The sequence below is a fragment of the Zonotrichia leucophrys genome, chromosome Z, assembly GCF_028769735.1.
Source record: "Zonotrichia leucophrys gambelii isolate GWCS_2022_RI chromosome Z, RI_Zleu_2.0, whole genome shotgun sequence".
Taxonomy (NCBI): domain Eukaryota; kingdom Metazoa; phylum Chordata; class Aves; order Passeriformes; family Passerellidae; genus Zonotrichia; species Zonotrichia leucophrys.
Window position 1 is genome coordinate 65,666,739 of NC_088200.1, and position 16,039 is coordinate 65,682,777.

The window sequence follows — 16,039 nt, forward strand, 5'->3', positions numbered from 1 at the left end:
AGTTTGCATTTAAATGTGCCTTGTTTTTTAAATATAGATAGAAACAGATTTGGGATACCCTGGTGGCAAGGCAAGAATAATCCATAAGGAGTCGGACATCATTACTGCTTTTGCAGTCAATAAGGTGAGTATAAAGGAGGTGGAATAACCCAATTGCTGTGTTTTCCACCTGATACACAGGCACACTGTGACTGGGTGAAATAGGCTTTGCCAGCCATCCTGCTGTTTTTAGCCCCTACAACTTTTAGCAGTCCCTTCTCTAAAGCACTTCAAAATTACCTACTACAAATTTTCTTCTGTTGTGCAGTGAATTGATCAAAGGGGGAGGTGGCTTCAATTTTTTTTTTTAGGCTTGTGTGTAGGAGTATTTGTCCTTTTCTGTCAAACAGGAAGTTATATTTTCTCTGTTCTGCCACGTAATGCTTCAAAACTTGAGGAGGGGAGACTGGTTGCAAGCCTTACAGTATAGTTACCTATTGCTTATTGTCTGAAAAAAGCAAGGAGATACTTGAGCTGCCTGAGAGGTACAAGATGCAAATAGTGTGTGATACTATCCCACATGCAAATTTTGAAAGGGAAATGTCAAGTATAAGTGTATGTAGACTTGTAGATGTAAATGTTTGGGGTTTGTAAATTAAGTGTATATTTTTGTGAGCAACAGTGCCATAATCAGAAAAAAATAAGTCCATTTTTGAGGTTTCATCTGTCTTTCTGCATGTGTTTCTTTTTTTTTTTTTTTTTTGCAGGCAAATCGGAACTGCATTGCAATAGCATCAAGTCATGATATTCAAGAATTGGATGTTTCTGCAATTTTAGCTACGCAAATCTACACCTGGGTTGATGATGATATGGAAATAGAAAATAAAGGGTATAGGTTCTTTGTTTTCAGTATCCCACTTGAGTGTGCTTAAATCAGAGTAACAAAACATGGTATTTACTGTTGCTGTTCAGAATCTTAATTTGAAATGTTTTCTTCATCTCTAGGGCCGATGATTTCCTTGTTATACACGCTCGTGATGATCTGGTAAATGTTCAGGGAAGCACTCCTTATACTCACAGTAATCCTGGCACACCTATCAATATGCCTTGGCTTGGTAGTACACAAACTGGCAGGGGTGCATCTGTGGTAAGTCACTTGTCAAAGATTAGCTTTTTGTATTCTATCTACTTCTTTCCTTTTATCTGTTCAGTCTTACTTGTTATATTTTGCAGTAGTATACAAATATAAATATAACTTAAATATATACAACCTTTATATAAGTAAATATAACCTTTCTGTTATAAAACCTTTCTGTCGTAAATCCAGGCAAGCTGGATTTTTTTGGTAACAATTCACTTAATAGGTTAAAATGCTGCACAGAATTTAAGGGACAACTAAACGAGCAAAGCTTTCATACATGCTTTTTTTAAAAGCATCATCTAAAAGCAAAGAATAAGGATTTAGGTAAGAAGTTAGACTATAAATTCTTCTTTAATGACTTGAAGCTGAATGGTCTATTTAAAAAGCATATATTTAGCAGGTTTCAGAACATAAATTCATAAGGATTGGGTAGAAATGTTTCTATGAAATTTTGTGGTGGCTTGTATTTAAAGCATAAACTTCAGCTTCATTCTGAGCTTCAGAAAGAGATCTTGTGTCTGGAATGAAGCTTGGCCCTGAGCAAAGGGCTATTAAGTTAGATTTAATTCAGATCAAATGATAATTATAGCCTGGCCATTGACATTCTTATCTTAGTTCCTGTGGAGCATAGATGGAGATCTGTTGATTAGCTGGCTGAGAGATGCCTATTTGGAGACACCTAAGGGAGCTGAAATGGTCATACAAGACACCAGTATCTCGGTCCTTCTGCACATAGGGTGCAGAAAGTGGAATTTTCCTAACTAACCGAACATGTTAAGTCTTCAGACTTGGCTGTACTTGGTGTCATTTAACAATTAAAAGCAAGTTATAACTGGTGGCAAAATTAAGTAACCATATGTTAATTAATATTGTTGTTGACTTGCAAATAGCTGATGAATAGGAGAAGTAAATAAGGAATAAGCAAAATAAGATTGATAATGTTTTCCACATATAGAAGTGGGTATTGTGCCAGTACCTACACCTCTGCCCTCGCTTTAGGAACTACTGATCCTAGGTGGCAGTGTTGCAGCTCTGCTATTTCAATCGGGTCTCTTGTGCAAGTATTCTTTTAATACCTTTGCCACTTTCTCCTGTCACTCTCATTTTTTAAATGGATATATACATACAGAAGCTTTGTGTTCCTGTATTTCTCAACCTTAATTGTGTAATATATTAATGTAAATGGTATTTACATGGCCTTTTATTTTGCATGCTGTAAAACTTTCTTCCTAAATATATTTGGCTATGCTCGTGTTGAACGCTTTTGCTGTTAAACTTTGGATCTAAATTTTGTCTGGCATATGGTTTGACTGTGGCCAACAACCCACTACAGAATAGAACAGCACCTGCCCAATAGGGAAGGAAGACAGAGGTACCTAATGAAGGACAAAGTAAATGAAGGAAAAAATAGGAACTTCAGGGAGGAAATAGTGATGCTGTGGAAGAACTGGAACCTGGAAGAAAAGCAGCTTCACTAAGACCTTTCTTTTGCTACTGTTTTCTACTTTGTTCCTTCAGATACTGCTGATTCTTGACCTCATTGTTGCTTTTCCATAATGTGCAGCCCATTTAGTAGTTGTAGCCCATTGTTTTGTACAATTACTGGCTGTCCAATCTTATTGTCTTTGCTTCACTTTCATCAGCAAGGGACACTCAGGGAGTTAAAATTTTATTAGCTGTAAAGTTTTTCTGACACTCCTCACTGTTCCCTGTTTACACAGCTCATACAAGGAAGTAAGGAGGGTCAGACACTTCAGCACAGTTTGTTTACACAGGTCTTATAGGAGGTGTTTGTGAGAGAGTACTGAAGGGAATAGTATGTTCCTACAACTCTGAAACTCAGGGAGTGTTACTAACAGCTTGTCATACAATTCAGTGTGACTGACACCAATATTTTACAGTTTAACAATGGGTGAGATGGAGTTTAAGCACATTTTTTTTTTTGAGTCTTAATGTACTCAAGACACAAATCACCCAACTGTCCAGCAAAGCAATCAGTGTTCTAGCCATCAGCTGTTCTGAGGGCAAACTGAGGGCTAGCAGTGTCAAATGTCAGTTACATTACCAGTGGAAGTATTTGCATTTCATAATTGTACTTCTAAATTGGAGAAACTGTACCAAAGAGTTCTGTTAGTGTAGCCCTTCAAAGGCACATTTCTGTAAATTTGCATTTTTCCAAAGCATAATCCAGCAGGGGTTAGGGGATCATGATGCATGCTTGTCTGTTGAATGGAGAAAGATGACTTCCATTAGCTTCTGGGTAAAAGTTAGTTGCTGTAAAACTCAATACAGCCCTTCATTTTAGTGAAGAAATAGAGTGGACATGAATTGTTCTTCCATTCACATTCAGAAGATAAGCTGTGAGTTTAGAGAGCAAAGTATTGCAATTATAAGTGCACATACCACTCTGTAAGTGTTTGAAGAATATTATTCTCTGTTGTCCTGAATTTTGAAATGTATATATAACTTTACCAAACTATTTTGCTTTTTCCTTGATATTTAAAGTACTTAGAGAAAAAGAAAGTGACTTATATATTTCAAGATCATATATTTTATCTTTAGAAAGTGTTTTGGAATGAGCTGAGGGGCACAAGGCTTTCTTTCAACAGTGGTAAAACTTTGAGAATTGAAAGATCTAAATCTGCTTCCAAAATGTAATTAAGAGGATTGTGGTTATTCCACAAATACAAACCCAGCGAAATTATACAAGAAAGTAAATTATTTCCCTTTTGAGTATTTTTCCTCTTTTTGTTTGCAAACTGATAATTTAGAAGCTATTTCTTTTAAACTCTATTGATCATATTTAGATCATATTTAGGATTATAAAGCACATGAAAGTTTATAATTCCTGCCTCCTTCCACTTGACACCCTGTTATAATTGGAGGCCAGGGGAGAACAGCATAATTGAAATTTCTCATCGCTATCTACTGCCCCATGACAAAGCAATGTTAAAGTACTGTGCAAGATTACAGCAGTTTAAAGCCACAGTTGGATTCAAAGATGTTAAATGTCTTTTCCACTGAAAGTGGTTCAGTGCCAGCTTGCTGTTGGTGGGTGGTAAGTGATAAGCTGCTGTGTTGAATATAAGTGCCCTGGCTGCAAAATTTCGTATGTGTTCTCATTTGAAGTTAGCACCTGCCACAAATATCTACTTTGCCCTTCTCAAATGTTGAGGTAAATAATACATGTAAAAGCAAACCAAATCCAACAATTCTCTGAGGGAAGAGGGTCCTCAAAGAAGTCAGATACTTCTGAGAGCTGTTGGGGAGTAAAAGAATGAAAACTTTAACATACATTAATAGAAAGAAAAGAAGGGAAGAGACAACACATGCACAGATGTATTTCCATGATTAAAAATTCTTTACTCTTTTTTTCCCTTTTTGTGTTGAATATATAATTTTAATACCTGGGGGTTAAATGTTATTCTCTAATGTCTCCAGTCCTCTTTGCACATTGAGTTCTTCCTAGTTGGAATTAATAAAATGAGAGAAAACAAAGATCTGAGTGATACGCCTGGCTCAAAGCCAGTTTTGGAATTTAGGAGCAAGCATGCTACTGAAAATTCATTGGATCTGTGTTTGCAAAATTATGAATACATTTGAAGAATTTTTTTAAAATTTATTTACTTATTTTATACCAGTTACATGGTATATTGCTTGTTCTGGATGGTCACAAGTAGCCGCTTTTCAATCAATGGCAATAAGTTAGCTAGACTTGAAAATAGATATATTCCTTCCTATTTTTTACTTCTGTTAAAGTTTGTTTACCTCTTTCTTTACATGCTTCTGCCTTTCTCTTGCTTATCTTACAATATTCAGGAATATTCCAATAAATTTAATGGAATCAGAAAGGAATTGGCAAGAAAAGAGGTAAGACTGCAGTCTAAGGAGTGTTTTTATTTGGATCCATACATTTCTGAAGCAAAAGTTTAAAATTTATCTAGATGTATAAAGCTGCAAAAGTGCTAACATCTACACTAGTCTTGGAAGACACAGACTGCTGAATCTCTAAACCCAGTACTTGTTTTCGTAGGAGTTTTGGTAGGAAACAACTCTCTGCAATCACTAATTATTCTTTAGTTTGATAGCTTTTTGTTCAGTAATACTGTTTAATTCTTTTCTATTTTTTTATGTTGAACAGATGCTCAAGAAAGCTATTAATAATGTCAGAAGAATGGCTTCTCATCCAACACTGCCATATTGTGAGTTCAGGTTCTTATAAAAACCAGAAAGATTATATATTTCTTAGTAATCTGTTTTTTAGTGTGTTGCTATTTTGTACTAGCACAACAGTCTATTATATGTTTTGAAACTTCTTTATAGGCCATACTTACTGAAACTATTTTTCATTTTAAAAACAATATTGGGAGATGTAGAATAGCCTTAAGAAACAGCAAAAAGTACTGTATTTCTCTCTTATTTGTGACTACAATGAAAGATAGTAGCAAAAATGTGTTATTATCTCCAAGTAAATATAAATAGCTTCCTACTTCATGAGCATTTAAATACAAATCATCGTCCAATAATGAGTAATGCGACTTTGAGTTGCAGTGGTACGTCCTGCTCCTACACCAAGACAGACACTATGGCATAATTTTTGCACTAGTTATTTTGAGATAGTGTGAGTTTTCTTGAAATTATAAAAGCTGCAACTCTTGCGAAAGGTCAAGTAAATATTTTCTGTTGCAGACCTGACGGGTGCTCAGGATGGAAGTGTGAGAATGTTTGAATGGGGTCATGCACAGCAGATCACATGTTTTCGATCTGGTGGCAACTCACGGGTAACTCGAATGCGATTCAATTACCAAGGAAATAAGGTAACTGACAAAATGCTTCTGTATGCTTTCTCTTCTCCCCTCCTCCACTATAACTGCAAATTAGCAGAAACATCACATGCTTCTAATTTAAAGTATCTTCTCAAAATTGTGGATATTTTCTCTGCAAAACATACTTATGTATTTACTATTACTGTGTACTTTCTTTCAGTTTGGAATTGTTGATGCTGATGGATATATAAGTTTATATCAGACAAATTGGAAATGTTGTCCACTTACTGGAACTTCACCTAAGCCATATTTGGTAAGCAGAATAATAAATTAGTTTCCATAAAGTTGCATTGTATTCCCTAACTTCTTTCTCCCTTCAGAGTGGCTAGGAGAGGGCAAGCATTGGGATGTTAACTGGTATTAATAAAGATTTAAGTTACGTATTTTATGACGGGTTCTTACACTCTAATTACACTTGTTAAGTGGAGAGTGGAAAATGTAACATGAGGTCTGAAATAACTTTAATGTTAGTTTAGACTTGTCAATAATTGTCACTTGTCAATTAATGGACAGTTACATAGGGCTGCAGAGTATATTTCCATAAAAAACTAAGAGTCTTACAAGGCATATCAGTACCTTTGTATCCTATGTTTTTTAAATTTCTTATGAAACACCTTTTCTTCTTTTTAATATTAATATTGCCTGCTTGAACAAAATAATTCCTTTTTAATTAAAAATTTCTAACTGCAATTTTTCAGACATGGCAGTGTCATAACAAAACAGCCAATGACTTTGTTTTCATCAGTTCATCATCGTTGATAGCTACTGCAGGATTTTCTTCTGACAATAGGTAAGACCTATTGTGATAATTCATAAAAGTGAAGTGATGCCATATTCTCTCTCCTTTCCCCCACTTTGTTTTTTTTTTGTGATTCTTCTTAAGCAGTTTAAGAGTACTTCTGCTTGATTTCTTTCTTGGCCGTAGAGAGAAGCAATGTTTGCAGCTAAATTCATGTGCTTGTTAAGGGAGGTTTCATGGGGAAGCACAAATGTCCTGCTCATGTTCTCTGTGAGGAAGAGAAGTAGAAAGGAGGTCCTGAGCGATTTGGCCGGGAATCCAGTGAGGGGTGTGTGGGAATGGTTTAAAGCTGTTCCAGGGGAGGTCTTGCATGAGACTGGGCATCAAGAAACGTTTTATTGCCAAGAGGTTCAGACATTGGAGCAGGCTTCCTTGAGGTCAGTCCCCAAAGCCTGTCAGAGTTTGAGGCGCTTGGACAGTGCCCTTAACGACATGCTTGAACTTCTGGTCAGCTCTGAAAGTGTCAGGTGGGCAATTGCATGATTCTTCTAGGCCCCTTCCAGCTGAACTATTCTGTTCTATGCACATGAACCTGTCATAAATTATTTTTATAGCTCTAGGGAATTTGCATAGCTCTAGGGAATTTGCATGGCTCTCAATTTCTCATTTGTTTTCATAACTAAGTATTGATCAAAAAATACCAAAACCTGCTAACATTCCTGTGAATTAAGCTACAGAAGACTGTTAACATAAATGGTTTATGGAAATAGCCAGTTGTAGAATAATTGCGTAGAAGGCATGTTCTTGCAGCATATGATAAACTGTGGAAGTAATTTAGGGTCTGCTCAGACATCATCATTGAGAGTCTGCTTTCAGTGCTTTATGCCTGAACAAACCCTTTTACGGTACAGATGACTTTTCAAGAGTCCAAAATACCTCTGAATATTTGTTGCTGAATTATGGGTTTTTTTCTACAGAAATATTTGTCTTTGGGATACTCTGGTTTCTCCTGCAAACAGCTTGGTGCATGGTAAGTAAACTACGACAACCAAACTGTTTAAACACAGTATAAAAAAGTGTATACGTGAGTCTATCTTTGTGGAAGAGTTACTGTGGGAAGTGGCAGTAAAACATCTTTCATTGTTCTGTGTGAGTGCACCAGTGGGAGTATAAACCCAGATTCTTGAGAAATTGCTTGGTGTGCATATGCGTGATTGGTTTCATGGACATGAGCACCTTCCTTTGCATGCCTTCTGTCCTTGTATCACAAGTACAAGCCAGACATTGCTGTTCTTTTTTTAAAAGGCTCTGGGCAGCTTCTGCTCCAGATCAGTTATTCCTCTAAATTGGATTTTGGGGGTGCAAAAAGTATTTAACCTTGTTTCATTAGTTTTATTTAGCCCTGTTTAGTAGTTTATTTATGTAATAATATTGCAAAGTATTATTACTAATACTTTGTTGCAAATAATACAAGAAATACATTTCAGTATCTGAAATACAGAATTGAGATCAGAGAGTTGTGAACTCCTTGTACTTAAAGTATGGTGAATGCCTAAGTGTATCTAAGTGTATGTGAGAGACATGGAATTTCTAAATGTAAATTCATAGGACCTTTGAACTACAAGTACAGCATACCAAGCTGTGTTGTGATAATTGTAATTTTCATTCACTTTCCCCACTCATTTAGGGGAGTAGACATAACCAAATAAATGTAAGAAGCAGCAAATTAGCAGTTAAATGACCAGTGGAAACTTGCAAGATATTTGTGCAAGTAGTTTAGAAACTATATGACTTTAAAAATGGGCATATATGACTTAAAAAACCAAATTATATTGCTTAAAATAACAAATCTGTTACTTTATTAGAATATTATTAAAATAATCTGTTTGTGGTCAAGGATTAATAGTTTTGATTACACAGGGAAATAAAAAAAAATTTGTTTATACAGATTTTAACTGTTTAATTTGAGAGATTTTGAAGGGTTTTTTTTAGCTTCAGAATGTCTGCGGGGAACATGTATATTGGTACTGCTATAAGTGGGCTGGTTGTGGTCAGCTGGATTGCAGCATCAAAGTCACTGTTGCTACTGTCTTGAGCTATTAGGGTTTGATGGAAAATGCAAGTTAGTACAGTGTTTTATTTGAATTACTTTCCTTTGGCTTTCAGCTTTTATCTGTCATGATAGTGGAGCAACTGTGCTAGCATATGCTCCAAAACACCAGCTGTTGATATCTGGAGGCAGAAAAGGCTTTACCTGTGTAATTGATCTTCGCCTAAAGCAGCAGCAACAGTTACTCCAGAGTCATGATTCTCCAGTCAAAGCAATTGCTGTTGATCCTACAGAAGAGTATTTTGTCACAGGATCTGCTGAAGGCAACATAAAGGTATTAATGAGGGAGAGGGAGCAGAGGTGCGGTGTACATTCAGAAAAAATCCTGTGCAAGTGTGGAACAGTCAGATATCATATGTACTACATTTGTTCTTTACTCTGACTTTCACATTTCTGAATTTAATTAGGAAATGTCAGCCTTAACCTCTTCTTAATGCAGTCCTCCTTTTAATTAGTGATAACCTTAGTGTCTCTCTATATTGCTTATTATAGTAAATGAGTACTAGTATTCTATAAATGTGTCATTACAGATTGCTACATATTCTTCTCTTACAGTTAGTGTCAGAAAAGTAAATGCAAAATATTTCTACATTCTAAAATGTAGTGCAATTCCTGCACAATTCACTGTTGACAATTTTAAGATCATGGTGATTTTCCTTATATGAGATTGATGTTTTGATGCTTTTCCAGGTATGGAGTCTGTCTGCATTTAATCTTCTTCACACTTTCATCAATGAGCATGCTCGACAGTCTCTCTTCAGAAACATTGGGACAGGAGTCATGCAAATTGAAACAGGACCAGCAAATCACATATTCTCCTGTGGTGCTGATGGAACAGTAAAGATGAGAATCTTGCCTGATAGATTTAGCCCTTTAAAGGATACGTTAAAAAATGATGTGAAATTTATGATCTAATGTTTTTCTCAGAATAGTGAATAACATTCCCCTTCTGCTGTCTTTGAAAATATTTTTCCTGGAGCTAACCAACAAAGGAGATGCACAATGATAGCTTGTGATATAAAGATGTTTTGGGTTTTTTCCTTTCTCTCCTTCTGCCCCCAACCTCCTATTTATTAATTACGTGGAGCTTTTAGTCCCTGATGCACTAATGCCTTAAAGATTAAAAGGTCCTTCAGATTTTGATCATTGCCTAAAAAGAAAGCTAAATATGACTCCAAATTACATAGTTATAATTTATGAAGATGTTACTGAAGTGGTTTACTCTTTCTTTTGAGATAATTACACTCTCACCTGGAGTGTACCATCTGGGCATGACCTCTGCTTATATTCAACACCTTGCCACCTTGTAAAGCATGTCAGTCCTGATGGAAACCTTAGGTAATGTTTTTTCACTGTGGCAACCATAACTGTCTCTCTTCTCAATTGTTTAGTTAGCCAACAATAAAAATGTATACCTATGTGCAGAAGAGAAACAAAGTTTCCAGGAGGGAATAGTCCTGGTCATGCAGACATTCATATAAGGAGCCACTTTTTCTCTCCATTCCTGAAATCCAGGCTGTTTACCTCTCTAACTTGCCTGATCTCCTTCCTCTCATCTAGAGTATAAGAAACTGAAGGATGTTCTGTAACTTGTCTTCTGTTCTATAGCTTGAATCACTGCCATCAGGGTGGCAGGCTGACCTTTTAAAAATAAATATATTTTTAACCCTGAACACTCCCTTTACAAAAAATAAAATGTAAATATGAATGGATATCTTCCTAGTAAAATAGCCAAGATTATGTGTGAAGCCTTAGACTTGATCAAAAATATACAGGAAGATAGTGCTTTAGGATATGGCACTAGAATTTCTTGAAAGACTATTTATTTAGATATCTGTAGAGGAAATAAAAGAAAAACCCAACCTAATTTATTTTTACATTTTTTTCCAGTAAGACTTTTATTTAGCCCAAAGATAGTCCATTCTTAGCACTTACATTCTTGTTTGTCTGTTTTTCCTTAGTACTTTAAAAAAGGAAAAAGTAGTTCAACAGCAAATTACTTCTACACTGTCAGTCTTTCTTTCTTGATGTTTATGTTTACATCTGGTGTCAGATGAAAGAAAACAAACTGAGAAGGATAGATGTAGAGGGTTTTTTTTGCCAAAATATTAGACTGCATAACTTAAATGTTTGACCAAATTTTTAATGCACAAGGCCTTTACTTTTTTTTTTTTTTTTTAGTCAGCTAAACTGTTTCTGTATGTATTTTGGTTTACTTTTCTTTACTTGAGAGTTTGACAAAGGTTTAATTTGTAAATTAGATGTGAGGCTGGATTACTTGAATGCCAATGGTGTACTTTTTGCTAAAAGATATTTTGTGAAATATAGCACCAAGATATTAACTGTAAAATAAACCTGTCAAATTAGGAACTATGGGGATAAATAAAGCATAGCAGAAATGAAGGGCTTGTATAATGAACTATGTAACATTCTCAGGATGCTTTTATCTTAAGAATATAAAGTTGTTTAAAAAGATTTTGTAAAATGTATTAAGGTCATTTTAAATGTGTGTTTCGCAAGTTGCAGTGCAAACACTATGAAGGTTTTTATGCACATAACCTGAATTTTCAAATTGTGCAATAAAAAGAATGTGAATGTTTTGCCATGAAGAAACATGTGACAGCATTTCAAACTGGTACAGCTGTTCAGTGATTCAGTTGTAATTGTTCTTCCTTAACGCTTAGAGAATGAAATTGAATGTGATTTCAAAGCAGTTTAAGTACAGTGATGGACCAGAAAAGTGACTAAAAGTGACACCACCTTACAAAATAGACTTGCCCAGTGAGTATGAGTTATCTGCTCAGTGGCTGAGTTTCTACTATTCTTCATTCTTGTGGAAGAAGGAAAACAGTGGGATAAACAGCAGCACACTGCTTTAGAATCAGCTGAAACCGTCGTGACTTTGTGGCTGCTTTATATACATGCGTCAGTTTTATACACCCACTGAACTAACGAAGTTACATGTGCAAAAATCATGGCAGTATTATATAATTATGTCCTTGATGTTTTGTCCTTAAATATTTATATCTCATTAGCTTTAATACTTCAAGCTCAAATCTGTTGTACTGGCAATCACAAAAAGCTGTCTTACCATCTGCAAACTGAGCAGATTTTAAATGCAATTTGCCAAGACATACAATGTTGTCATTTTTCTGAGTAAAGCTGCACTTTGAAAAATCCTGGCAAACTTACATGCTTATACCAGAAAAGTACTGACCTTGACCAGGCATTTTCAATAATGTTTATAGTTACCATAAGCTATTCTTGAAACTAAATTATGTAAAATCACAATGTATTTGCCACACCTTTATAATCTTTCCAATAAATCCTGCAGAAACTCAACCTTCTAGAGTTCCATGTTGCTGCTATTTCATTTACAAATCAGTTGTTCAGTTGCATATTGGTCATTGCTATTTAACTATTGTAAGATGAATTATCAGTAGCTTTCTTTTAATGATGGATTAAAATGAGTTAAATTCTGTTGTATATGAAACTTTTAAAGGGACACTCTCAACTTTGAATCTAGTCATTGGAGAACAACTAAACTCGGAACCCTCTGGCTGTTGCCCTTAACTTTCACTGACTTTTGTCCTCCAGCAATTAATTATTTTTCCCTGTTGCTATGCAAGTTACTCAAACTTAAGGGTACTAGTGCCTACAGAGGTCCCAGTGCTTACAGTAGCCATGTGCACAAATTGAACATAAAATTTGCTTTTGCCAGTGCTTAATCAATAATACTTTTTTTGTCCAGACAAATTAATTTAGCTTGTAGTTGATAATGTCCCTTTTAAATGTCATAGATTGGAAGCTGTGACTTGTGTTTGTCTTTGTAGCAGTACATGATGCTGTCAGAGTTTGTCATTCTTGTGTTGCTGATTCCCTTACCTTAGACACACGATCCAAGTTCTTCATGATTACTTCAGCAACTTGTGAAAGTTAGAACTCTGGCCATCTAGGTACTTAAACTGGCTTGCTGTGGGACTTTACACCACCGAATTCTCAGCTGACAGCTGATGTTGCAGGATGTTGATGGAGAAAGGTAGAAGAGATGCAGATTTTGTACCATGCCAGGGTGGTGCAGGGTGAGGTCGTAGATGTTCTCCTGCATTTTAGGAACCTCAGAACCAGTTGCAGGAAATAAACTATGGAGATATCCTACTCTAGGTACCCCCTTCCTATTAAGAGCACCCAATGTTAGATTAGATGCAATAGTTATGAAAAAAGCAACAGTGATTAAGGGGAAATAAGCTTGGAGATTATATATTCTCCAAGGTAATTATTTTCAAATGTTTATTTTTACTAAAAATAGCAAAACCATCGCTAATGGCAGGTTCAGTACACTGATCAAATTACTTTCTATAAAATAAAGAAACTGATTTACCAAGTTTTGTAGTGTTTCTTATTCCTCTCATATCTAGCTCTAAAATATGCATGATTTTTTTTTTTTTTAAATGTCTTATCGTGTCATGCTTTATCTTTCCTTGTTCTGACTTTTTGGTGTTTGGGAGGGGGACGGGTTGCTGGGGGTTTGTTTTTGTGGGTTTTTTTTTTAATATATAAGTAACAGAATTGGGCAAAACAAATTATTGTGCAGTGTAATGAGGCTGATGTAGTAATGGCACTTTCTGTTGTCTGCCACAACTTAATTTTTGAATCCCCTTTTCTGTTTCATTTAAGCTTGAAAACCTGTGTCGGTCTTGGGGAGCTTCATCCACCTCTGTTGTAGTCTCTATCAGAGGTAAAAGTATGAATACACCTGTTATGATCTGATGAGTGAGAGATGCCCAAATTAAGGTGCAAACGAGACAAAATGTCAGTTCAACAATACTGACTTTATTTGTAGCTTTTAGTGTGTAGGAGAAAGAGAAAGAGAATGCCAGTAGAAGACAGTCGCCACTGACAGATCCAGCGGTGTCCTGTTGCTCCGTTTTCATCCTGGGCTTCTCAGTGGCGGGCCGGGGGGACCTAATTCATCCTTCTTTTAGAAAGTTCTGTGCAGGAAGGGGTGCTGGGTACACAAGACAAAACTGACTATGAAGATTTTTCACTATGTGTTTTAGCAAACAAAGGAATCCATGCATATTGGCTGCAAGGTGCATAGTTCTCTAGTCAGTACCAATACACTAACCTTGTATTGGTTAGTGATTCCATTATTTCCTAGTCTAATTAGTTCTTTCTCTGTTTTGAGTCAGTGGATTTCTTGGATCCGAGGGCTATGACCTTGTTGCAGTCTCCCCCACCGGCGTTACCTTTTATCTAATCAAGATGATTGTAGCACGGTTGCTCAATTGGATTTATTGGCATCTTCTTTATCTTGGGAGCTCTGCCTGATCTCCTTGTGGTGCGTGAATCTGGCACTTTTTAGTACTACTACTCAGTGGTACATCCTTCTTTCCCAGCTTTGTTAATCACCCCCTGGCTCATTAAGGAGAATAAGCAGTATTGCCTTTATACAGCCCAGGCTCCTGGTAGCCACAGCGGGAACTCTGGAGGCTCTTGGTGGTTGCAAAGGCCGTCTGTCCTGTAACTTGGGATGCTCCTCTTCGTCGAGAGGTGTGTGAGCTGCTGCTTCCAAAGTCTCTCCCGGGAGATGAACGGACCGGGTTCTGCTAACCTGATCTTGCCCCTGCCAGGCCTCGAATTAGCACCTTCCTGGCACGAATGCCCCTCCTCTCTGGCCGTAATAGTGTTCAAGGCTTCTTCTTTAACTCCTAGGAGCCCCTGCGCGAGTCACAGGACAGTGGGTATGAGCAGAGCATGCGTCTCCTCAGGTTCTCAGACTCAGGCTCTCAGACAGCTGCTGCCAAAGTTTAAACCGCCTCTGCATGCAGCTCGGTGCCTACCGACGACTGCGTGCAGGGTTTGGCGGCTGCCGCCGGTGCGAGGGGCGAGGCGGGGCTCGATGGGCCCCGCCCCGGCCCGGAGCGAGCGCAGGGCAGGGCAGGGCTGGGCTGGCAGCGGCCCCGCCCCGGTCCCGGCGGGAGCCCCGAGCCCTCAGCTCCGAGCCCTGAACCGCCGCCGCGCCCGCTCCGCTCGGCACCGCCGCTGCCGCCGCGCCGCGCACACAGTGAGTGCCGCCCTGCGGGGCCCCGGCCCCTTCTCGGGCCCCTTCCCCATCCCCGGCCCCGTCCCGGTCCCGCCGCGCCAGGCGGCCCCGGCCTCTGCCCTGCGCGCCCTCAGCAGCCGCGGCCGAGAGCGGCGGCGGCCCCGGCGGAGCGCTGGGCTCAGCCCGGGGGTCGAAATGCGGCCCCGGGGTTGGGGCCGGGTCGCTGCCGCCTCCTGCCCCGGCGGGTCCCGGCGCCGCGCTGCGGGTGGGAGCTGCCCGGAACCACGCGGGGAGAGTTTCCTCACCGCCGACGTGCTTGGGTGAAGGCTGCTCTGCTCTGCGATACCGAAACTCTCCGCTCCTCCTAGGCTAGCTTTTCGCTGTTTTCCCAGAAATGTTTCAGCTTTCCCTCGGAGTGAGCGCTGCCCCGCGTCCCCCTGTGCCGGGTCGCGCAGGACTGAGCTGTACTCTTGAGGCAGAGGCAGGCGTGGTGATACAGTGCAGTCTGCACGGTGGTGGTGAAAGAAACTTTTCTGAGACGCGCCAGTTTGGCTTTGAAGTACTACTAGCAAAATTCCTGAAGTTCCGCCTGTAGTTGTATCTTATTTACATACTGCTAATCAAATAAAAGAGATCGCAGTTCAGTGTGCATTTTTCCTTTTTAGAAACCTGAATGGTCAGACCTTCCACACCTCTGTGTGTCTCTAGAGGTACATGTTCGCAGTCTTTCCTGACCTCGGGCAGAGCGAAACACGGTCCAGGTGATGCTTCCCCCTCTCTGCTCGTGTCCTGTTTCAGTCACTCTCCTTTGCCGTACTGCTCGGCGAAACCACTCACGTTATTGCAGCCTGGCCAAAACTTCTCCCAGCTGTCGTTTTCACGCTCACTGCCAGGGTTGACTGCTGCCAACTCTGTTTATCTTTTGTCAGCTCTAAATAGGAAATTTGCTTTGAAAGAACATCGACAATGGAGGCAAAAAAAAAAAAAGTGTGGAGGGGAGGAGTGTTGCGGTGGAAAGAGGTCCGAGCCCTGTATTTGGAAGACAAAACTTTGTGAACTTGGAACATGCTTAGAAGCAGGAACAAGGAACTGAAATGTTCTAGTACGTTTGCATTTAGTACTTGAACTAAAACGTTCTAGTACATTTAGTATCTCTGCTTCACCTGAAAGCAAATTTCACCTGGAACACTATTGAAAT

At 38.6% G+C, this 16,039-nt stretch overlaps 2 protein-coding genes across 4 annotated transcripts in view; both read left to right on the top strand.

Moving 5' to 3' along the window:
* Positions 1-13,173, top strand: part of DMXL1 (Dmx like 1) — a 77,838-nt gene extending 64,665 nt beyond the window's left edge. For 2 of the 3 annotated variants that reach the window (XM_064736746.1, XM_064736748.1), the window contains 10 exons: positions 38-124; positions 747-868; positions 985-1,126; positions 5,262-5,322; positions 5,810-5,937; positions 6,107-6,199; positions 6,645-6,736; positions 7,663-7,715; positions 8,852-9,069; positions 9,486-13,173. In XM_064736746.1, coding sequence (XP_064592816.1) covers positions 38-124; positions 747-868; positions 985-1,126; positions 5,262-5,322; positions 5,810-5,937; positions 6,107-6,199; positions 6,645-6,736; positions 7,663-7,715; positions 8,852-9,069; positions 9,486-9,710 — 1,221 coding nt within the window. In that variant the 3' untranslated portion in view covers positions 9,711-13,173. Of the gene's footprint in view, positions 1-37; positions 125-746; positions 869-984; positions 1,127-4,939; positions 4,991-5,261; positions 5,323-5,809; positions 5,938-6,106; positions 6,200-6,644; positions 6,737-7,662; positions 7,716-8,851; positions 9,070-9,485 lie in introns of all 3 variants that reach the window. The other variant, XM_064736749.1, reaches the window with a different exon arrangement.
* A 1,596-nt stretch (positions 13,174-14,769) lies between these two features.
* Positions 14,770-16,039, top strand: part of TNFAIP8 (TNF alpha induced protein 8) — a 57,036-nt gene continuing 55,766 nt past the window's right edge. Inside the window, exon 1 of the mRNA XM_064735684.1 lies at positions 14,770-14,862. Within this exon, the coding sequence (XP_064591754.1) occupies position 14,862 (1 nt within the window). The 5' untranslated portion in view covers positions 14,770-14,861. The remainder of the gene's footprint in view (positions 14,863-16,039) is intronic.